At 44.4% G+C, this 22955-nt stretch overlaps 1 protein-coding gene across 13 annotated transcripts in view; it reads left to right on the top strand.

Annotated features, from left to right (window-relative positions):
• The window catches only part of celf4 (CUGBP, Elav-like family member 4), a 68786-nt gene that overhangs the window by 41113 nt on the left and 4718 nt on the right, over nt 1-22955 (top strand). For 2 of the 13 annotated variants that reach the window (XM_062457881.1, XM_062457897.1), the window contains exons 3-12: nt 12965-13013; nt 16176-16304; nt 17059-17147; nt 17691-17831; nt 18694-18835; nt 19154-19306; nt 19758-19868; nt 21019-21081; nt 21394-21474; nt 22800-22883. In XM_062457881.1, the coding sequence (XP_062313865.1) occupies nt 12965-13013; nt 16176-16304; nt 17059-17147; nt 17691-17831; nt 18694-18835; nt 19154-19306; nt 19758-19868; nt 21019-21081; nt 21394-21474; nt 22800-22883 (1042 nt within the window). Of the gene's footprint in view, nt 1-12964; nt 13014-16175; nt 16305-17058; nt 17148-17690; nt 17832-18693; nt 18836-19153; nt 19307-19757; nt 19869-21018; nt 21082-21393; nt 21475-22799; nt 22944-22955 lie in introns of all 13 variants that reach the window. The other 11 variants (XM_062457810.1, XM_062457889.1, XM_062457914.1 and 8 more) reach the window with 10 other exon arrangements.

The following is a 22955-nucleotide window of genomic DNA, read 5'->3' as shown; positions in this document are numbered from 1 at the left end:
CCTTGCCAAAAGACATTTAGTTGTTTTAGAGGGGCTTCGTTTTTTCATTCTATTACCCGTTTTGGATCATTAAGCCATTGATTTTTGTTTCATCGGGTAAGTGGTGCACCGGACCCCCAGGGGAGCACAGTGGAAAAACCCAACAGAGAGGGCCCAGCAGGAATTTCTCATAGTTTGACAGGCCAGTCCCACGGGCCACCAAGAGCCCCGGGAACCAGAAAAAGGAGAGGGAGAGAGACAGAGAGAAAATGTAGACTAGAATCTGTCTCCAGTCGTGATTGTAGTGCCAAGCGGGGTGTAAAGTGACTTTTGAAGAGCTTGCTTGCCGGGTCTTACGACGGCTGTGGTTAATTTGGAGAACGGAGGTAAATTATACAGACAGCGTGGCCAAGATAACTTTAGGTTTTTTGTCAGGCATTGTTTTGTGGCAAGGCTTCATCACTGCAAGACGGATAGGATGAAGATGGATACTCCATTAAATAAGGTTCATCAGGTTAATATTAGGTTAAAAGGCAGTTCTGGGGTAGAAGGTAGAGCCCCATATATGTGTGCTGGGTTACATAGAAACCCCAGGGAACAGATTCTGTTGGCCCAAAGCCAGGGTAATATTACAGTCAGCAACCAAGATGGATGTGCTCAACTTAAAGAGGCTGACACACTGCCTAGCGCTGTCATAAGAATGACATAATACCTGTCATGACAGGTCATGAAAATAACGTTATGTAACTGATTTAACTTTAGGCTCACAGGAAACCATGTAGTTTAGAGTTGTGTTCCTGTAGATAGTGGATGTCTAATAGTTTTTTTGTGAAGTCAGAGTCCAGTAGAATTTTGTTGCGACATCCATTTTATCCAATTGGGTTTCACATGGTCATACGGCTTTTCAAAAGTGTTTCGTTCGTTGAACAGAATTTATTGGGGGAGAAAAGCAAGCACTTGGCATTATTTTTGTTGAGCCAGATTCGATATGGAAAATATGGAAAGTTATTTGGTCAAACTAGCATTCATCCTGCTGTGGTGTTCATATCAAAGTGCATTTGATTGGATTGCTGCAAATGCCTGTCATGGCTGCGAGTTGCCAACTCTGTAATGATGACCTAGCAAAGGAGACAGCCTATCAACAGACTGACCCATCGTAGCAGAAGACAAGCCTTGCTACATTTCACAGACTGTTGGCCTTTACGTCACATGCTAGCTAGCTACAATGTTGCTAGTTTAATCACTCAGATTATTAATACTGTAATATGTACTGCTTATTCAGCCCGTATTGCAGGGTTTGAAGTCACTTCTGAAATTGGGTCTTGTTATTTTCGAATGTGAAATTTCGTCAGAATTCTCTTGGACCATGGTACGATTGTTTGGTGAGCATTTGTGTGCGGTTGGTGTGTCCTCACAACAGCAAAAAAAAAAACTCAGTAAAGGTCAGTAGTCCAGGGTTATTGTATCCAAACTGACAAGCAAGGAGGGAAAGCAACCTTACACCCTCACCTCTGGCACACTATTTCATCCATTTAGGCCGTGTCCACTAACACATCTATTTGTGACCTCTTAAAGTTCCCCCAAAGTTCCCTCGTCCTTTTTACTGGTCTGTAAATTAGCTAGCTTTGAAGGGATCTTTACAAGCGCAATTTAAGCTTTGTGTTTCCTCGATAGGTAATGAAAATGATCCCTCCCATCTGTCTCTGGAAAGAAAAGGGCGGGATGCAGGAGGGGTGGGTGCCAGCTAATGCTAAGATTAGCAGCATCCTTCAGGGGGGAAAGCAAGGGGGCAAGAAGGGGAGATGACCATCGTTCAAAAGAGCGAGATACCAGCCGGTAGTTTCATTCCTAAACCCAGACTACACTGCAGCTATACCTTTGACCCTCCTCTTTCTCCCCCTCCGCCACCTCCTTTCTCTCTCTTTCTTTCTCTCGCCGTCTTGTGCTTCCAGGGAGTTGTGCCAGGAATGACTGAAGTTTTGAAATGATTCTAAGTATTCCTCTGTGGGACTGTGAAGTCGGTGGCGCTGTCTCATTAATGGGTGCCCGTTGTTGCTGAGGTGAATAGCTGCATTGTTGGAATGGAATAAAAAAGAGTGGAATGTGCAAACGCGCGTAAAGGAGAATATGAGAGATCGTAGAGGGGCCTGTGATTGGCGGATGCACTAGTATGTCCTTGACACTCTTTTTTATATCCAAGGGGGCAGGATCATTCCTTTCTTTCAGTCAGCGTGTGTGTCTGTGTGTGTGTGTGTCTGTGTGTGTGTGTGTCTGTGTGTGTGTGTGTGTGTGTGTGTCTGTGTGTGTCTGGGTTCATTAATGTGCATGTCCATCTTAGTCAGTGTACGTGTGCATGTATGAGCCTAAAAGGACATAACGTCTTGAACTGCTTCCTAAGCAAAGCCATTCCTGTTGCAGTCTGACTAACAACCAAGCAACACATTGTGTTCGGCGTTGTTGTGTATGTGTGTGCATGTTTGTGTGGGAGTGAGAGATGCCTCACCTCCCACCCTTAACTAGTTGGAGGCAACCGAATTGTTTTCCTGCAAACATCTCCGCTATATTCCTCTATCCAACCTTTCAGGCATATTTGGCAGGAACACACATCCCTCTCTTCCCCTCCCCTCTTCCCCTCCTTGTTCTATATTTAATCAGCCGGGGAGGGTGGGATGGGTGATTATGTGATCGGAGAGGGAGAAGAGTGCAGGCAGAGGAGGGAGGCCTTTATGCCTCTAAAAAAGTACTCTAGGCATCCTAGAGTGTGTGTGTGCACGTACACTATGCATGTGTACGTAGACATGCATATTTATGCATGTGTGCCAGTGTGTGTGTGTGTGTGTGTGTGTGTGTGTGTGTGTTCGGCCCAGGCTGAGAGTAGGCAGTGGATTGCTGTAGTGATTACTTACTGTAGTTACAGCAGTAAATTGTCCCTACGGTCTTAAGCCTTAGATCTGGCCTCCCTCTCTGAAAGTGACACTTCAGCATTCTGTCCCCAGAACTGCTCGAGAAGAGAGACGGGTACGGGGAGCGAGAGAGAGGGGGGGAGACACATAGGTAGAGAGAGAAAGAGAGGAGAGAGGGAGAAGGGCCGGAAGAGAGGCTGTGTGTTTGAGGATCCGTTTGTGCAAAAGAGAGGAGAGTTATCCGGGTGTGTACGTGTGCGAAGGAGAACGAGGAGAGAGGGAGATAGAGCTGTCAGTGTGTGTGCATGTGTGAGGGAGAGAGAGGGAGAGGAGGGGTAAGAGAGAGGGAGAGCTGTCAGTGTGTGTGTAAGGGAGAGAGAGAGAGAGAGAGAGAGAGAGAGAGAGAGAGAGAGAGAGAGAGAGAGAGAGAGAGAGAGAGAGAGAGAGAGAGAGAGAGAGAGAGAGAGAGAGGGGGGGGGGGGAGGGTAAGGGAGAGAAAGGGACAGCTGTCAATGTGTCTGTGTGTGAGTGAGGGAGAACGAGCTGTCAGTCTTCTATATTGTTCTTTATATGCAACCCCCCCCCCCCTCCAGTCTTCCAGGGTGAAGGGTTGGCAGAGGGTATGGAGGTTGGGCATCCCATAATACCTCCTACAGGCATCGGTTTGCCTTTATTGACATGCATGACTCCTCTGTACCAGTTCTCTCGCTCTTACCGTTGTTTATCCATTTCCTCTTTTCTCTCTATCCACCTCTCTCTTTCACTTATCTGCCTCTCCCTGTCTCCTTTCTAGAAATCTCCTCTCAGTCCTCGTTTTGCTGTCCCTGGTGGTAGAAAGCGGAACTACACAGGGACAGGTTATGGTGACTGACAGCCGATTACGACGCCCTCCCCTCTCTTATTCCAACATTAGAGAGAGAGAGATACAGAAAGAGAGCAGTGTGTATGTGCATGTGTGGTTATTAGGGGATGCTAATCTGGGTGTTTGTGTGTGTGCACGGTGCTGTCTACAAGTGTGAGTTGAGGTGTGTGCGTGTGTGCGCCCCGTGCCATGTGCACACACACCGGTGTGTGTGTCTGTGTGCTTCTTTGGGATTTGCTTCACATAAAAACACCCCACGCGCACAAACCCACACACACACAGACAGACACACACACACACACACACTGAAACGCTCATGAATACTCCCAGAGCAATTACGGGAAGCCCACTCACTCTTTCTACCTCGGTGACGGCTAGAGAAAGGACAGAAATAGAGGGAGGGAAGGAGGGGACAACAATTTTGCCCAGTTCCAAATTTGACAGCTTTTGAACTTGTTTTCATTTTTTATTCATTAGATAAGTAAAAGAAAATCCAGTGATGGCACACTGGTGCGCGCGTTTGATTTATGCCCACTTCTGGGAGGAGAAAGCAGAATTTATGATTCCCTCCCTCGTCCTGCGTAATCGACACCGCAAAGCCAGTGTGTTGCTGTGGGTTTAAAGGGAGAGGTGGGGGCGGCGGGAGAATGAGAAAGAGAGAGAAAGAGAAAGACAGAATGGTGATTTTTTTCACCTTTTCCTCATTGAGGCACACGCAGACTTACAGTCAGCTCAAATAGACGCTCAAATACAAACACTCGTGCATGTACCGACATGCACACACACTCTCTCACGCACATTTCTGAACACCCCTCTTCCCGTTCTCCTTCATCTACACTTATCTTCCTCCAACACTCATTTTCTCACACTCCTTTATTGTCACACCCTCTTTTCTCTCCCCCTCTATCACTCTCTCACTCCATTTCTCCACACCTCCGCTCTCGTGACATAAACCCTGTCTCTTAAATAGCATTCGCCATAATCCCCATGGAAACACTGCATCCGCCGTTGATTGCTTGCATACATCGAATGATGTAACAAGTGGAGAGGAAAGAGCTGTGTCTTTCAACCAGCAGCCTTTCTCCTGGCACATTTTCCCCCCCACGTTTTTTATTATTATCAAGATGCATATCGGTAAGGATGCTGAGGTCATTGAGGGCATTCCTTATATGTGTAAAGCAAAGAATGCACTAAAGCAATATGTGCATTCAAAGTAAGTGTGTAATACTCAAGAAGAATATGTGTCAGCATATGTGTGTACTGTGTACACAAGGTCATGAACAAGGGTGACAGAGGTGGAAATAAATGTGCAGGGCATGGTCACGGTGTAATCATCAGCACTGTTACTGTTTTAGCAAAGGTAACCATTTTTTGTATCTCATCTCTTAGAATTCCTTTGTTTAAGCTGTTGACAGCCCCTCCTGTGTTTGAAAAAGGATAGAGTCTGAAGTTACCTCTGCACACAATTTGTCTAGCTTTAGGATAATAGTCTGGAAACCCCCACACGATACCACAACAGACTCAGCGACAGGAGGAGAGAGGGATGGTGTGAACCAGTTGAAACAATGGAAGGGAAAGAAAGGTGTTGCTGATGGAGAGAAAGTAGGGAGGTGATTTGAAAAGTCTTCAAACCCTAAGATTATAGACTACTATTTCAGGGCTGCCAAAAAGTATAAAAGTTATTGTGAGCTGTGAAAACTAGGCATATTGTGGATGGGGATAAGGAATTTAAAAAGGGAAAGGCTTCTCTGTGTGTGTGTGTGTGTGTGTGTGTGTGTGTGTGTGTGTGTGTGTGTGTGTGTGTGTGTGTGTGTGTGTGTGTGTGTGTGTGTGTGTGTGTGTGTGTGTGTGTGTACATGTGGGTGTACATGTGGGTGTACATGTGGGTGTACTGGGTTGTGCAGAATGTGTGTAAGCCATGTTGATGAAAGGAAACGAGGGTTAGAAGAGAGACCCGTCTCCTTCCGAGATACACACTCGTGTTTTCTTTTTCATCTCGGTGTGAATACACACACTGATCTCACCCAGCACCAGGGGAACTCTACCTAACAAGTTATGATGGGAGATGCAGTGAAAACGGTGTGTTTTCTGTGTCTGTCTGTAAGAAATGTGCTTCCAATCAGACAGTACAACCATATGATGGCGTGTGTTATCATACATGCATGCATTAGGACCTTTACCCTGAAAAACATGTTCATTCGCATCGTGTATCTCTCAGAAGAGTATCACGGTCTGAGTAACCCCTCTATCCAAAAGCAAGCGGAGAGAAAAGGCACAGACTGTGCCGATTCATAATTTATCTTTTTTTTTTATTTAGTATTTGTTTTGCTCGCTCCCCCGTGACTGATTCGCAATACAATCCGTGCTCAAACAAGTAGGCCAAGCCATTACATTCTTGGAGAATACTTGTCTTCTTTCCTGGACCAGTTGTGAAAGAAAATCTCTGTCCTTGTTTGTCAGAGAAGGTTGCTTGGAGGGGGAGTCGCTAATGCTTCACTTCACAGTCCTGTCACATGGACATGGCAGAAAGTGACTCTGAGGGAACATGGATGGCCTGAAAGAGAACCATAGCCTACTTTCTAAAGGGTGTAAATATTTTAGCAGATTATAAAATCAAGTCTTATAAGAACCACAGAGGTGTAGAATTGCCATTGGCTGTGAAACCGACATAGAACAATAGTTGGTAGCTAATTATCAGTACATATGCACGTTGTTTCCCTTCAGCAATGGGTTTTTAGACGTAGCCTACTGTATGCATCCATCAAGCATTAACGAGACTACAGCCTCAACTTCTCAGTCCTGCCATTGTAATGCTGTTCCTGTCAAGAGAAAAAAGCAGCGCCTATAGCTATGCTACATTTTGTTCGGGCCTGTAGGCTAGTGTGCGAAACATCCATTTTGCTATCTAGCTGTTTGCTACCAGTCCCATCGTTTTCTAAGCTTCACTCAGCCTTTGAGAACCGACACTGACGTTGTGTATGATGTCTTCCCTGTTATATTCAAATGACCAGGTAAACCACTATAGGGTTTGGGTGGGGAGTAACTAAGATTTGAATGCTAAGAACTGTGCTACGTTATGAGGCAGAGACATAGCTCCTTCACCCCCTCCTCAGAGAGTTCCAAGGAGTGCTTTCTCATTTTGATAATGAAATGACCTCGCCTCCGGGGTTCTACTCACTCTAAAAGTGATTCACTTTTTTTTTTGTCCACCTCACTGCCCTGATGAAAACGAGAAATACTACCTTTTCCCCGGATGTGGTTGAAACACATTCTAAATATGTATTCTTTCTTCTTTTCTCGTGGTTTGCTTTCCCTCAAGCCTGTGTGTACTGGGGCCACGAGTCGGTATGAATGATCCAACTCTCAAATACAAGGTGGCAGAGATGGAAACCTGCAGGAGATATGACAAAGGACTCATAGAAATCATACAGTTACTAAAACTGTGTACAACGGTTACCTTGCTGACAACAAGAAGCTGCACTCAACCTTGATATTAATGAAGTCTCAATAATTGTTTTGTTCGATTCAGACACTTAATATCCTGTATTTTATGGTGGAAAGCACCCAACCTTACTACTGTACTACAATGACTCACTTGTTTGCTACAATTATGTGTGCAAACTGCCTGTATGCAGTCCATGTTCTCTTCCCAGCCTTTCTATGAAGCCCTGAGTGAGGCAGAGTGCTGTCATTTGGTTACATAATCAGCCGTGTGTGTGTGCGTGTGTGCATGCGTTTAGGGGGAGGGGAGTCTTTGTGAATATATGTGTGTGTGTGTGTTTGAGGGTATGTTTGTGCATGTGTGTGTGTGTGTGTGTTTGAGGTTGTGCGTATGCGTGTGTGTGTGTGTGTGTGTCTCACAGCGAGCAGTAGCTGCCTCTGGACTGCAGATGATGTGGTTCTACCAAGGCCATCCTAACAGACGGCTGCTGAGATGGACTCTCAGCCTTCCAAGCAACAATAGGACTAAGCCTGTGTGTGGGGGTGTGTGTGTGTGAGCGTGCGTGCGCGAGTGAGTGTGTGTGGGTGGTAGGCTTTGCGAGGATAAAGAGATTGGAGAAGTAGCATGCTCCCGGCAAGGAGTTTGGAATGTGTGTGCGTTTGGTTTAGCAGCTTGTGTACATGTGTGGGGAGATTGTGTGTTTGGAGATGATTGTGTGAGGGCTTTTGGCTATGTAAAGCATGCACACGTTATTGTACGTAAAGGGGATGTGGCGTGGACCTTCGATTGTGGACCAGGGACTGTTTGTGCGTATGTGAACAATGGCTGTGTGATTGGCACTGCCGAGCGTGTACGACGTGTGAATGAAGAGAGCTGTTGAGCTTTCAGCTGCAGCTAGACATTTTTCTCCGATTGTTAGGGGCAGATGTGCGAAGGATGTGTTTTTGGGCTCGCGCATTTGGGTGTGTATGGTGGTAGCCCGTGTCGGTTTAGGCTTGTGTGCATAATTCGGTGATGTGTGTGCAGCATACATGAAATTGTGTGTGTGTCTGTGTGTATTTAATGGTGCTCCTTTGTGTGAAATTGAGGTGGAGATGGTGTTTTCTCTACCAGGGAAGTGTATAATAGGGGAAGAGGTGGAGAACTCACTGTAGCGAACGAGGGCGTGTGTTGCTCAATGCTGCCATCTAGCTGCCACAGCTGTCAGGCCCTTTGAAGAGCCCAGGGGAGCAATACAGTGATGGCTACTCTCACACTAAACACTGGTCTGGGATGAGTTATCCACTTCCCAGAGCTAGTGTTCAACATAATGAACGGGACGATAAAACTGACCTTGGACCAGTTGATGAAGGATGAAAAAACGGTTGCCTAGTACTAAGTATTAACGTCACAGGAAAATGGGCACGATGCATGTGTGAATGCTATGTTTGTGTGGGGACTAGCTTTGTGTGTGTGTGTTGTATACATATTATGTGTTGTCGAGCTTTGAGTTGCAGTAAGGTGTCTGTTTCTCACCCGTTACAGTGGGTGGATGTGTGTGTGTGCGCACGCGGGTGTGTGGGGACACTTGTGCATGTCGCTGTCTAGGTGTTAGAATGAATGTCTGTGCACGAAGCAGAAATAATTCCAAGTGTTGGATGTTCATGTGTAGGTGTGAAATCATCTTAACCAAACTTCTTTTAGAGAAAACAACCCCCCCCCACACCCACACACATCAAGAAAGAATGCATTACCCACACTCATACCAGACTGTTCCAGAGTAAGTCACTTTGGTCAGCATAAAACCATTCAAATATATTCAGCTTCATAAGTCCTTTGGGATCCAAGGGGTTCGCTGGGAGACTGTGACCTTGAACCGATCCCTAGTCTGTGTCTTCATAAACCACCCCCACCCTCCCATGGTCTCCTTCCTTCATCTCTTTTTATGACTCCACACCCCCACCCTTCACCCCTCCTCTCCAGCTCCATTTCCCCTTCTCTCTTCTTCCTTCATTTCTGCTACTCATTCCACTCAATCCTTTTTCTGTTTCTCTTTCGATTCCCTCTCTCTGCACGGCTCCCTATCTGTCACTCCATCCTCTGTCACAGCTCCCCTCCTCCCTCCCCCTCCGCCTGTCAATCTCCCGCTCTGGACCCCTCCTCCTTGCATGTGTCTGCCTCGGTATCCCCGGTCCTCTCGTTCCACCCATCCAACGCTTTTTTCCCCTCCCTCGTTCTCCACACCTCCCTCCCTGTCTTCCTCCTCTGTCTCTCTCCCTCGATATCAGCAGCCAGTGTGAAATAAATAATGCATCAAAACACATTTAAAACATTAGCAAGGCTTTACTGGTGTTAAAAGAGAGGGAGGAAGTGGTAGGGGGGGGGGGCACTGCCTCTTAAATGTGTTTCAGCGCATGGTCAGATTTAGTAGGCATGGATGTCTCGCCTAACATTAATTTGTGAAATTTAGGTTGGTTCAACATTTGCACTGTTAGCCTTATTTCACTGCAGAATTAACAGATAAAGTGGATATTTGTGTGAATTTAGAACCCCAAGAATTAGGTAGTAGCCATTCGAAGCACTTTTCTGGTGAAATACAGACTAATAAACTTCTTGTAGTCTGCCGGTATCAATCTCAAAGGAGAATGCTTGTTGGTCCACTTTTGTGTAGTACATTTATTAGTATACAAGTGCACTCAAGGGGTGTTCATATTGGTTCCATAGAATTTTGTCAATTTGTGTGTGCTTCATAACTCACTGTGTCACACTCCACCTGACAGAATACGAACATTAACTTCTCAACTTTAACAATCTAGATCAATTTAACTTAAACACTATACAAATACACATATGTATATATACACACAAACATATACATTTTGTAACGTGACTGTATCAAAATAGATAGAGATAAGCATCTCTCTCACACACACACACACACACAAACACACAATTAAAGGTCACGTACACATTCTGCTAAACATACACATACTCCTCTTGTTCCGTGCAGCAGGTTCATCATAATGACCAAAATGGGTCCCCGAGAATCCCCTGCCCTCCTCCTCCCTCACTCCATCCCTCCTGTTTTCACCACGCTTCCCTCTCTCAACATCCCCCTTCCCTGTTCCCTCTCCCTCCTTCCCTTCCCACCCCTCAATTCCTGCTGGCAGCGTGGCGATTGGCATTATTAAAAATTGATTGGCGGCGAGCGTTTTGCGGGCGTGCATGTATTATTGAGCTCAGAGTCAACTGGGAAGGCTGCCAGGATTGACAGGCAAGAAATGAAGGGAGGGCCGGCCTCCTGCTCTCTCTCTCTCTCACAACGGACGGCGTGGAGAAAAAAAAAGAGAGAAAAAAGATTAAAGAAAAACGTCCTGCTGCCTTGGTGTGGGGTGGGTGGGGGTGAGGGGGGTGGAGGGTACCAGGAAGGGCGCCATCGGTAGATTGGAGCAGCACTTTATATATACGTATAATATAAAATATATACATCCAGTCGGGGCCAAAATATTGGCACGCCTACACTTATAAAAGAACAGTTTCTTTTTAGAAAAATGTATTGCTATTAATTGCTAATTAATTGTTTGGTTTTGTGGTGGAATTAAACAAAAACACTGAAAGTCTCATACACAATGAAAACCTAAACTCGACAAGACAATCTTTTGGGTGTTCCCTTTAAAGTAAATTAGTTTGAAATAATATTTCATACAGATAGGCTTACTCTTTAACTCTGGAACTTAAGTGTGACGAGCTGCAGGTGGCTGCAATGTCAATATCACTCACTACCAGTCTGAATTGAGGAAAGGACTCTCCTTTGTGTACCACCGTGAGCATGAAGAAAAGAAACTAAACGAGAACTGTCTGAGGGTGTCAGACAAGATTGTAGCCAAGCATGGACAAGTCCAAGGCTACAAGTGAGTCCCCAGAGAGCTACATGTTCCCATTTCCACCATGCATGATGTTAATAGGAAATGTAAGTCCCACGGCACCGCAGCCAACATGGCCCCAAGAGAAAACGTGCCCAAAGATTGCAGCAAAGGATTGTCTGAATGTAGAAGGAAGCAGCTCAATCAACTGCTGAACAGATGTGATGGCGCTTTTCCACTGCATGGTACTGACTCGACCTGACTCTTACTCGCCATTCTTGGTTTTCCATCAGGCAAACCTGGAAGCCTGCCTGAATTTATTTGGTATTTTTGGTCACCAGATTACTGATTGGTCAGAGAGAATCACAACACGAGAGATCCTGCATACACCCACCATTTGTAAATAACCAAGCTACAGTAGCGGCCTATAACGGCAGCCACTGTCTAATACCAGCTGTATTTTCTTTTTATTCACTGGACTACTTGGTTAATGGCAACCCTTGAAATCACGCTGAATCAGAATCAGATAAGCTTCATTCGCCAAGTAAGTTTGCACAAACAAGGAATTTACTATGGCAGGAAGGTGCATACGGTAACCATATAATAGTTTTAAATTGTCAATTGAGGAGGTGCAGATGTTAGTCTGTTTGGTTCCAAGGATCCAACCTAGAGTAGCTGTGTGTCACGCAGAGTAATGCCGCATCGCTATGACGAGCAGCTACATTGTGGGGGTAGGCAACTCTCTGCAGTGGAAAGCAAAGTAGACTACCTGGTACCAGGCAGAGCCATCTTTTTCAATGGCTCTGCCTGGTACCAAAGGCGAGCCTTGTCCAATCGAGTTGAGCAGGTGGAAAAAGGACATTAGAGACTATAAGACCAGGCGTTCCAGAACTAGGAACCTTTCCACCTTCCCTGTAGTCAAACATGCAGGAGGTTCAGTGATGTTTTGAGATCACTGTGCTGGGTGCCTTGCAATGCAAGTTTGCAAACACATTGTAAATATGTGCAATGCATAATGAAATCAGGAGCTTACTAAGGCATTTTCGAGTGCAAAGAGTTGTTTCCAGTGAAGGGTATGAGTCCTAATGAGTCCAGTTTCAGCAAGACAATGATTCCAAAACACCCAGAATGTCAGACAGGTCACTGTTCAGGCTGGTCAGACTGGTCACAGTTCAGGCAGGTCAGAACACAACTGTTCTGTAGTAACAATTCTAGTGGGGCAGGTATAGCTCAGTAGCAGTGGTGGTGCATTTGACTGCATATCAGTCAAATATCCTTCTCCCTGTCCATCTCTTTGGATGAAAGTGTATACTAAAACACCTTTTTATTAATAGCCTGGATATTAATTCCACTAAAAACCTGGAGATAGATCTGAAAATGTGGTTGTGAGAATTTGTAGAATCAATAGAAGTAGCAGTTTCCCCAAGGAGAATGGGCAACATTGTCAGTAGTGAAGTGCAGGAAACTCATCCATCTATTGCCGTAGGAACTGTTTGATTTGACCAAATCAAAACAATCTTTGTTTCTCTCGCTCTTTCTCTCACACACATACATCTCCTCCTGACAAACTAATCAGAGAACACTCATAACTATTGACCCAGAGTTACCTTTCTGTCACCCCTCCCCTATTCTCACTCCTCCTTTCTCTTTCCTTCCGTTCTGCCTTCCGTCCCTTTACATCCGTTTCTTTCATGTCAAGGTCCGATGTTTGCCTGGTTCCTGACACATTTTGGCATTACTCTTCTGGCATTTTCAAAACTCCCTTTCACTGTCAATTGTAAAGTTTTGACCATTCTGTGGATGTAATGGACAACCGTAGCGTTTTCCCTAATGGGTTTTTCTTCTCTTTCCCTTTCCCTCCACTCTATCTACCCTTTAACTCTCCCCTTTCTCTCTCTCTCCCTCTCTCTATTTCTGTCTCCCTGTCTCTCTGCAGATGAACAGACCCATCCAGGTGAAGCCGGCGGACAGCGAGAGCCGAGGAGGTACAGTGCTCTGTCTTTTTTAAACATGGCTGCCTACACCAGATTAGCGTAAACATTATGTGTCCCCTTCAGCACCCTCACCAGCCCCACCCTTCCAGCAAACTCACGGCAAAACCTGAACGCTAGAGACACGTTATGTAAACGTTAGTTGGTTTTTGTTGTTGTTCTCTTGTCCCATCACAGGAGACAGGAGTCCAGCCTTGTTTTGTCGAAATGTTTGTGTGCCGTTTGATTGTGTTTGCATTCGCAGAGTGGAAATAAGGAGGCACATCTTAGGTGGCTCTTGTTTAAATTGAGCTGTACTTCAATTTGGATTAAGTAAATGATCAACATTTGACACTAGTTTTCAGGGATTTTCACTTAATTAAAAACATAAAAAAACAGGCTTTTCATTTCAAATGTTTTGTATTGGGCTTTCAAATCTATTTTTCAAAGCATCAGGAAGAGAGTGTCAACGAATCGAGAACAACAGCAAAACCCTACTGTTTTTGACAGATATTCATTCTAAGTCAGATCCTGCATTTTAGATACTAAGCTACCATGCAATCTTACATGAACAATTAATTAGGAATCCTCTCCTTTATGACTCTGGATTTACCAGTAACCATGCATAACATGGTTCAGTTTTGTCCAGGGGGTTGTATGTTTTTATGGTATTTCATCGATGGTATATGATGTCTAAATATTTGAGACTTCATGACTTTATCATGACATAAAATGTTTCCTGAGGGAGGGAGGAAGAGAGGCATAAGGTTATAATTTTGTTAACATTTTGCAATAAAATTCTTAGTACCCCTGGTTTCTATGGTACTGGTTGTATTGTTACATAATACAGCACATTCTCTATATTCAGTTGACAGGTGTTGTAATGTTCCTGGATATAATGCATGTAAACAACTTGTCCCTTGTGTGCGATATTCCATTTGGAGCACTGAATAGAATAGCTGAGAGAATCTGGAGAATACTGCCTGATTCCCACACCTGCCTCACTCTAACATAAAAATCTGATAAGAATTAAAGGTACATCATCAACCAATTAACTGAAAAAGATAAGTGAATCGAGTTTCCCCATGTCTAAGTACCTTGTATGTTACAAAAACCCATGCAAACCAATGCCAAATCCATGTCTCAATCAAATGTTTACAATTCCAAAACAGATCCACCATCACAGTGAAAGTACTAATTACTAGACACCAAAGAACGGTTCTGCAACTCAGATGTCCAGACTCATTGTAAAGGATAGGATTTATAGTCAAAACTACTGATGCTGTCAATCAAATGGACACCGCAATGAATTGACACAGCTGAAGATGTGCTTAGTTAGGGTCTGCCCTTGAAACCATCTCAGGCAGATTGTCAATATATGCACACAGATATCAGGAAGGGAGGGAGAGAAAGAGAAACGGAGAAAGGGAGAGACAAGGGCGGGGGGAAAAGAAAGAAGTAGAGCGTGCAGGGAGCACGCGGGGGGGGGTGTTAGTGAGGGGAAGAAACATATCGAGTGAGAAGGTGAGGTGCGTGTGTCTCAGGGAGAGAAAGAGAGGTGGAACGAAGAGAGAAGAGGGAGAGTGTGTCTGTGAGGTAGAAAGGTAGAGAAAGATGGGAAGAGAGAAAGGGATTGCATGACTTCTTCCTCTGTTTATTTTGGTCTTCTTTGAGTGTGATTGATGGAGCTGGATGGAAAAGGATACAAATACTTAGTGGGGGAGGGCTAGAGCAGGATTCCAACATCTCCCCCTTTTCACTTCTCTCTCTCTCTCTTTCCCCCTCCCCTGCTCCTCATTACTCCTTTCCACTCTCATTCAACCTCTCTTCCTTATCTTTGTCAGTGTCATTTTTTCCCCTTCTCTTTTGTTTCTCTTCTCCACCACCCTCTTTTTGTCGTCTAAGCCATCTTCCACAGTATCCCCTTATCCTTGCCTGTTCCATTTCTCTCTCCCCTCTACCTTTCTGTCTTCCAGGCCCTCTCTTTTTGTCAGTGTCAGTCTCCATCTGTCGGGCTTTGCAATTGGGTGCCTTCTTTAGAGAGAAAATGGCTACACCTAAAACGCACAGTGCTCTGTCTCGTTCTCTGTGAGAGTGTCAGAGAAGGCCGAGGCAGGAAGAGGAAGAGTAGAGAGGTTTGAAGGGGTCTGGAAGTTGTCGACTAAATGGACTGAGAAACATAGCTCGATACCCCTTCCACCCCTGTCAAGAGAGCAGGAGACCAACTGAGGCAGAATAGCTGAGAGAAAAGAAAACCCCACTGAGCAATACCCCCCCCCCCCCTGTGGTTAAATAGAACAAGGTCGCAAGACTACGTTTTGAAGTTTGAAGCCTGTCGTAAGCCTTCATAACAATCTTGAATAAAGAAACTTCGCCAATTGACACGCCGCCGCGAATAAGTTCTGACCCCGTTTAAGGTTGTGCGTTTGATCTGTACAGGGTGCATCGTTTTACACACACGCTCCCTCGGGACCCGGGTTCTTATTGGTTCCTATTGATTTAATCTCTGGCATCATGTTAGTGTGTTGTGTTAAGAGTCGTTTCCCTAAGAGAGATGTCATATTTATTGGTGCCCTCCCAAGGGAACTGCACAAGGCTTTGGCCGTCAATGATGTGTTGTGTGCGTCTGTGTGTGATAGCGTACGTGAATATCCAAGTGTGTGTGTGTGGGCCCACCATCCCTGATCTCCGGCCCACACTTGTAAACAATCCCCCTGTGCAAGGCCAGAGCGGAGATTAGTCTTGTTGACTCTGCAAGGACACCCTGTCAGGCCGAGGCATTGAGAGAGCAGACCCCAAACCACACACATACACACACAGACCACACTCATTAATATTCCTGCAGATACATTATTTTCCACAGTTGCTCAATGCCTTTTTCACTAATCCAGAACTAAACTTGTATATGTACTTGTATTTTATAATCACCCACTTGTAAACACTTGTTTTACACGTTCTCATTCATCACAAAGTAGTGGAGAAGTATTAGCAACATATGTATATCATAGCTTATACCTATAACTTTCTTTCAGATCTATCCGAGTGAGGTATGGTAGAAATGTTGGTCCAACCTAAATTCACTTGAGGAAAAGTAGTCAAATGGATGCAAATCTCTAAAGGATCTGCCAATCATCACGTAGACAATGCAACAATTTGACCAGTTCCTATTTGTTTTAGAAGACAGAAAACTCTTTGTTGGAATGCTCAACAAGCAGCAGTCCGAAGATGATGTGCGTCGTCTCTTTGAGTCATTTGGTGGAATTGAGGAGTGCACCATCCTCAGAGGTCCTGATGGAAACAGCAAAGGTGAGTCTTTTTGGTTCCGCCACAAATAATAATAATTTTCGTTTCAAATGGAAAGTGTCTACAAAAAGTTTATAATGAGAAAAGAAGCTTCGCTGATGGATTTAATACAGGAAACATAATTACATTATTACACACTAATTTGAGGATTTCAGCTTCAGCTTACAGTCACAAAGTTTGGGCTGGAAACTTTGGGTCTCCAACAGTAGCCTGCCTTCTCCTGTTAGTGTTAGCATTAGCGACAAGCACCAGATGTAAACAACTTGAACTTGTCAGAGTGCTTCATGCAAGAACCTCATTAACTCCATCCAGTCGGCTTACAACCAATCAATAAGCCTCATCGTAACTAAGCCAGATGATTACAGTAAAGCTTGATCATTCCAATTCATCAGTAGGCTTCATTAGCGAGGCCTCATCAGCGAGCTTACTCAGCTAAATGGGTCTGTTCAATGGCTGCTGCGAGCTTGATCATTCAAATTTATCAGTGAAGTTCATCAATAAGTAAGCCACAACTGCCGCCAGCCTCGTTTCAGCGCTCCCAAAGGGACAGGGTTTGGAGTGACATAACAGAGATCGACTTAGGGACTGACTGGGGAACCATCCGTCTTAACTACGCAAACTCTTTTACCAAACCATCTGACATTGGGAACAAAGTAGTAGAAGAAATATTAACATTTTTTCTTTCATGTCCTTCTCTCCCCCCCCCCCCCCCCCCCCTCCAACCTCGCCGCTCCACCACTGGCCTCCTTTCTGCCAGGCTGCGCGTTCGTAAAATACTCTTCCCATGCTGAAGCTCAGGCAGCCATCAGTGCACTACACGGCAGCCAGACAATGCCTGTGAGTGGAGTGAGTGTTTCAGTGTGTTATAGCCTATGTGTTTGTCTGTTCATTACCGTGCCATCTCATCGCAGGATACAACTTGTTGCTCCGGCAATGTGCTAATTGACGGTCACGAAGTCTGCGTGTCTGTGCATATTTTCATCTCCCACTCTTAGTCGCTTGATAACTTGATCCCCCCCAGGCCACAGAGGAAATTGTATGCAAATGTGATATGGTGTTAAATTACCTCAAGTAGAGAAGGGTGTATGAGTGTGTCGGTGGATGTCTCTATGTTGATCTCTCTTTAAGTGGAGAACTCCATGGAGGACTCATAGACCCCTGGTGACAGATGTAGAGGTGCTTCATAGATGGTGTTGAAAGAAAAGTGTGCCTTTGAAGTCATTATTTTCTAATTGGATTCAAAACTAAGAATTTCTCATGTTTACGTAGACAATGGATGTAAGCTGTTTAGAGCGGAGATGTAGTTAGAAAGCATGTGTGTGTCTTGCTGAATGTGCTTGCTTATAATGTGTATCGGCCACTGGCTTATGTACTGTGTGTGTCTTGTAGGGTGCCTCCTCTAGTCTGGTGGTGAAGTTTGCCGACACGGACAAAGAGCGTACCATCCGGCGCATGCAGCAAATGGCTGGTCAGATGGGGATCTTTAACCCCATGGCCCTGCAATTCGGCGCCTATGGGGCTTACGCACAGGCAAGAGACCTCACTGAATCCACCCTCGGGTCTAACCATCATCCACCTGTATCATCTAGATTTAAATTCATGAATTTAGCTATATGCTTTTGTACAAAGGCACAGACAAATAGTGTATATAGTATAGTCCTTGCCAGGCTGCAAGGACAAACATTGCATAGTTTTAACACTGTTACAGTGGTTAGTGCCAAGGAACAGTTTGCATTTTAGTTCAACAATAGTCCCATCTCAACAATACTGAAGTTACAGTATATGAATTCCAAAGCAGCATTCAAAAGCAGGGACTCTTCGGTTTGAATTTGAAGCAGGAACAATACTTTCTTCAACACAGCCTATCCTAAGTAGTCTTTATAGCTACCTAAAGAGTCAACATCCTGTGAGTGCTAAAGCTAAAATAAAGGTTTATCAGTACAAAAGAAGTGATTCTGGGAGGAATAATGAATAAGTGATTCATTATATGCATAGAGTGTCATGTGAGTGTTGTTACATGTGTTGATTTCAAGCACTTTGCCATCTTTTAAGTAGGCTTTGTTGTTCAACTAGTGGTTATATATATATATACACACACTATATTGACATTCACAATATAAACATTGTTCACATTGTTAAAATGATAAAACGCTTCAACAGACAACTCAACAGACAAATTAGCAGCTGTTAAAAAAATATTTTATAATGTATAAATGCTCCAACAGACCATTCATAAGGCTCAGCAGTGGCGTTTAACTAGGGGTCTAACAATCCAAACAGTTACCGATTAGGGCAGTTTCTGTCTGTAATACAACCTATTTATTTGTCCTTAAGGGTTCCAACTCTAAACTGAATCTTTTAACTCTTAAATCTTTCCCCGTATGTACCTCAGCAGGTCCAGCAACAAGCAGCATTGATGGCATCAGTAGGTCAGGGTGGGTATCTCAGTCCCATGGCGGCCTTTGCCGCCGCCCAGATGCAGCACATGGCCACCATCAACGGCATCCCTGGGGCGCCTATGACCCCCACTTCAGGTAGGAGAGGGGCGGAACGTTGGGTTGTCTAGGGTTAGAGGTCCAATCCTTTCTATCTGTTGGACAAGCAACTGCTGTACAGCTTCACGCTCAGATTCTGTGCCATTTGTCTTTTTACCCATCTGAAACCTAGTTTATAGTTTTGTTGATTTAAACTTAAGTCTCTGGATATTTGTGTCCATTCCGAGGCAAGTCCACCTGTCAAATCCTCTGGGTCTGTTGTGCGAATAATTTTAAATTTCAACTAGCTAAATACATCTTGACAGTTCCACGTTGATGGCAGACATTATTAAACAATATTCCCTTTGTCTCTCTCAGGTGGCAGTACCCCACCTGGCATCAGCGCCCCTACAGTAACCAGCATCCCCTCGCCCATCAGCGTAAACGGTTTCACTGGCATGCCCCCCCCTCAGGCCAACGGCCAGCCCCCCACGGAGGCAGTCTTCACCAACGGGATCCACCCCTACCCAGGTCCGTCCCTGACCCCCACCGACGCCAGCACTGCGATTCAGGCTGGGAGGGGAAACACACTTGTTTCTCATTTTTAGTTTTTCAACATTTGGTATGACACAAGGATCTCCATCCATTGGCACAAATACCAGATGTGATACAAGCATGATGTAGCATATACTGTAAAAAATACTATAACGTCTCAGCAAAGCATTAGAGCATGCGTAATAAAACCGAAACAATCGCACTTTAACAGTGAATGCCGAATGAAATAATCAAGACTGCCACGTCCATGTTGTGGAATTAGGGATGTAAGTGGTGTTGCTGAGATACGGTTGTCAAACGTATGTTTCTATGACTAATTTAAGAGGGTGCGTGCTTATCATGCACTGTATGTCTTGTGGTTGGCATCTTGGGGGTGTTTTCTAAAGAGAAGGAAACACTTATTCCCCCTCGACATCTCTCTCTCCAGTGTTGCAGGAGGTGGTGTTTCGGGAGGACTCTGAGAAGAACGGCTTGGGCGTGGCTCCCCGGAGTTGTTTTGGGGTTCAGGGAGGGTGCTTCCTGTCCTCTCTCTCTGAAGGTAACCTGCTCCACCCCAACTTTCTCTTTCATGAACCGAATCAAGCTTTTCTTTTAGTCCTCCTGTTCACATGTGCAGTGGCCTTGCGTGGTATTGCAGTTTTGCTGTTGGTGGTAGGGGTGTGGGTATTGGTGTGCGGGTGAGCTTTTGCGAGTTCAATTACTTTTGTATTGACGTTGTGTGTATAGTTTTGTATGGCTGTGGAACAGTAGTGAGTGTTTATCATGGTGGAAGTGTTTAACCCTTGTGTTATCTTCGGGTCATTCTGACCCATCAGTCATTGTGACCCACCGTCGTATTGCGACAAATTTACCTCCTACAAGAACAAAGTGAAGCATTTTCTTTTAACTGTCGGGCTGTCTCAGACCCCCCACATTGCAATGGTTAAAAGAAAATAATTGTTATTTGTTTTTGTATTGGGTAAAATTGGGTAAAAACAACGGTGGTTCGTTATGAACCTTTGGGTCATGTGACCCGAAGGCAGCACAAGGGTTAAATATGCATGATACACATGTTCTTGGTTTTGAGAATTTGTATTTGGGTTTTAGAATTGTACTGTAAAATTGTGGTGACTCATGACACCCCATCGCTGTGATTTGGTGACTAGCAGTTGGTCATGAAGGTTTAATTGGTGAACTGCCATTAATAGTTTAGCCCTAACCAGGCTTGTAAGACAACATTTGTTCTCATTCTTCTACGTAATGTTCCAGAAGTTCACAGATTCATTGGGAGTTCTTAGAATATTATGCAAAACATTGGTGTCCAAAGAAACCGCTTGGTGTTTGAGGAAGATCAGTTGCTAGTGCTTTAGTCCCAAACCAGATAGGCTAGATGTCATTCACACCAAGTTAAATAGACGGGGATTAAAAACGTACGGACAGGTGGTTTCTACGTCCCCCCATAAAAATGCAGCATGCTATTTTCCCCAATCATGTCTCTAACCAGTCAGTATTATTCTCTCTTCCTTTTTTCCCCCCACATTCTCTCCTTTCCTTACTTCCACGCTGTCTTTCTTACCCGTGGCCGCCTCTTGCTTCACCCCTTTCTCTGCTCCTTCTCTCTCTCTCGCCTTCTCTCTCTCTCCTTCTCTCTCCCTACCTCCCTCCACCTCTCCCTCCCTCCCTCCCGCCGCCTCTCTCTGTCTGAGCAGCTCAGAGTCCTACTGCAGCCGATCCTTTACAGCAGGCTTACACTGGGGTCCAGCAGTATGCAGGTTTGTCGCTCTCAGTGGGAGTGTGTGTGTGCGCTGTGTGTGTGTGCGCTGTGTGTGCGTGTGCTCTCTGTGTGTGCGTCTTCCAATGCTTGTGTTTAAATACTCTTACCAGATTTCATTGTGTGTGTGTGTGTATCATGTTTGAACACTCAAGTCCTTTGTGTCTTATCTGATCAACGTGTGTATGTGTAGATTATTCTCTGTGTTAAATGATCTATTGTGTGCGTGTTCGCACTCAACCGAGTGTGTGCGCGTACACGCGTTGCCGAGTGTTAGTTGATCTGCTAGTGTGTGTGTGTGTCTGTGTCTCAGCAGCCTACCCAGCTGCATACGGGCAAATCAGCCAGGCCTTTCCCCAACCCCCACCCATCATACCACAGCAACAGAGAGAAGGTGAGGCAGGTATATAACACACACACACACACATACATCATTGTAAACCATGCATGCCTTGATTTACACAGTTATTAAATGTTTCGCATGCCTCCATAGTTCTTCTACTAAAGTATTCGAGACTCAATGAAGCCTTCATGACCCTACTTAACAGCCTATGGCGATACTTCTAAAGCAGTTGAGTCATGTGGGAAAGAATCAGATATAGAACAGCATACTAAAAGCACCTCTCATTTAATATGAATACAACTTAGTTACAGATGCTTTTATGTAGTCTTCTTACATTTTAGATTTATCATCAGCACTTTTACTATGCACGTTTGAGCCTTTATCCACTTCCGTCGTTGGAATACATTAGGAATATATAAGCTGACATTTATATAGATTGTTATAAAAGCGATGTTACATTACTAAGGCCTGTAGTATGTGCTTTAGAACGCTTGGCATCGCAAGTGGATTTCCAATGGAAGTGGGTTATCGACAGTGTTTCCAGGAATTCTGGCGAGGAATTCGTAGACAGTTTTGGAGTAACAAAAGAATAACCTCATGTGCACCTCGTTGACCCATTGCACTTTGTGCTTGTGACACCAGCTCCCCCCTGTGGATATGTTTGGAAGATGTACACGAAGAAAAAAAAAAAAGGATTTCAAGCCCTGTGTAGATGTAGAGAAAGCTTAATAAAATACTGAGATATTAACATACTAGGATTTCAATTTTGGATTTGTCCTAATGTATACAGATACCTTTTTCTACCTTGTTCCTTTTTGTTAACTTTATTAAGTTTGATTGGTCTTCTAACTCTACTATGGTCATGGTCAAATAAAAAAAGAGAGATTTACCTCCAGGTAAAATGTTCATAATATGTGCTGTACCAATGGACTTATGACATTGCCATGATATCCTTCAATGGACTAAAAGAGTCCATTTTAAGTTATAAATTGTAAGTAAGCAACAATACAATACAATGAAAACATATAACCGGTGCTGGTTCCCATGTTTTATGAGCTGAAAGAAAAGATCCATGGGACTTTAAAAACACGCAAGGAGCTTTTCAATTTTGTAAAAACACACACTTTAGAGCGTCATACAATTATTTAAATGGACAGACATCTTTCCATATAAAACGTACTACAGTAAAATAGATAGGACTTTTTTTTTTTTTTTTCGAATGGATTGTGTTGTATAAATGTAAACAAAATTCATGAAATGTACTTTGGCAACCAAACATCCCCCTATTTCCTATTAATTCTCTATCCCCCCCCCCACACACACTCCTTTTTTCTTCTTTTCCCTCTTCTTCCCTCTGTTCGTCTGTGTGTGCGCAGGGCCGGAGGGCTGTAACCTGTTCATCTATCACCTCCCTCAGGAGTTTGGGGATGGCGAGCTGATGCAGATGTTCCTGCCTTTCGGTAATGTCATCTCCTCCAAAGTGTTTGTGGATCGGGCGACAAACCAAAGTAAATGCTTTGGTGGGTAAAATC

The sequence above is a fragment of the Osmerus eperlanus genome, chromosome 1 (assembly GCF_963692335.1).
Source record: "Osmerus eperlanus chromosome 1, fOsmEpe2.1, whole genome shotgun sequence".
NCBI lineage: Eukaryota > Metazoa > Chordata > Actinopteri > Osmeriformes > Osmeridae > Osmerus > Osmerus eperlanus.
Note: the sequence above shows the minus strand (reverse complement) of the source record. Positions and strands in the feature narration are given on the sequence as shown.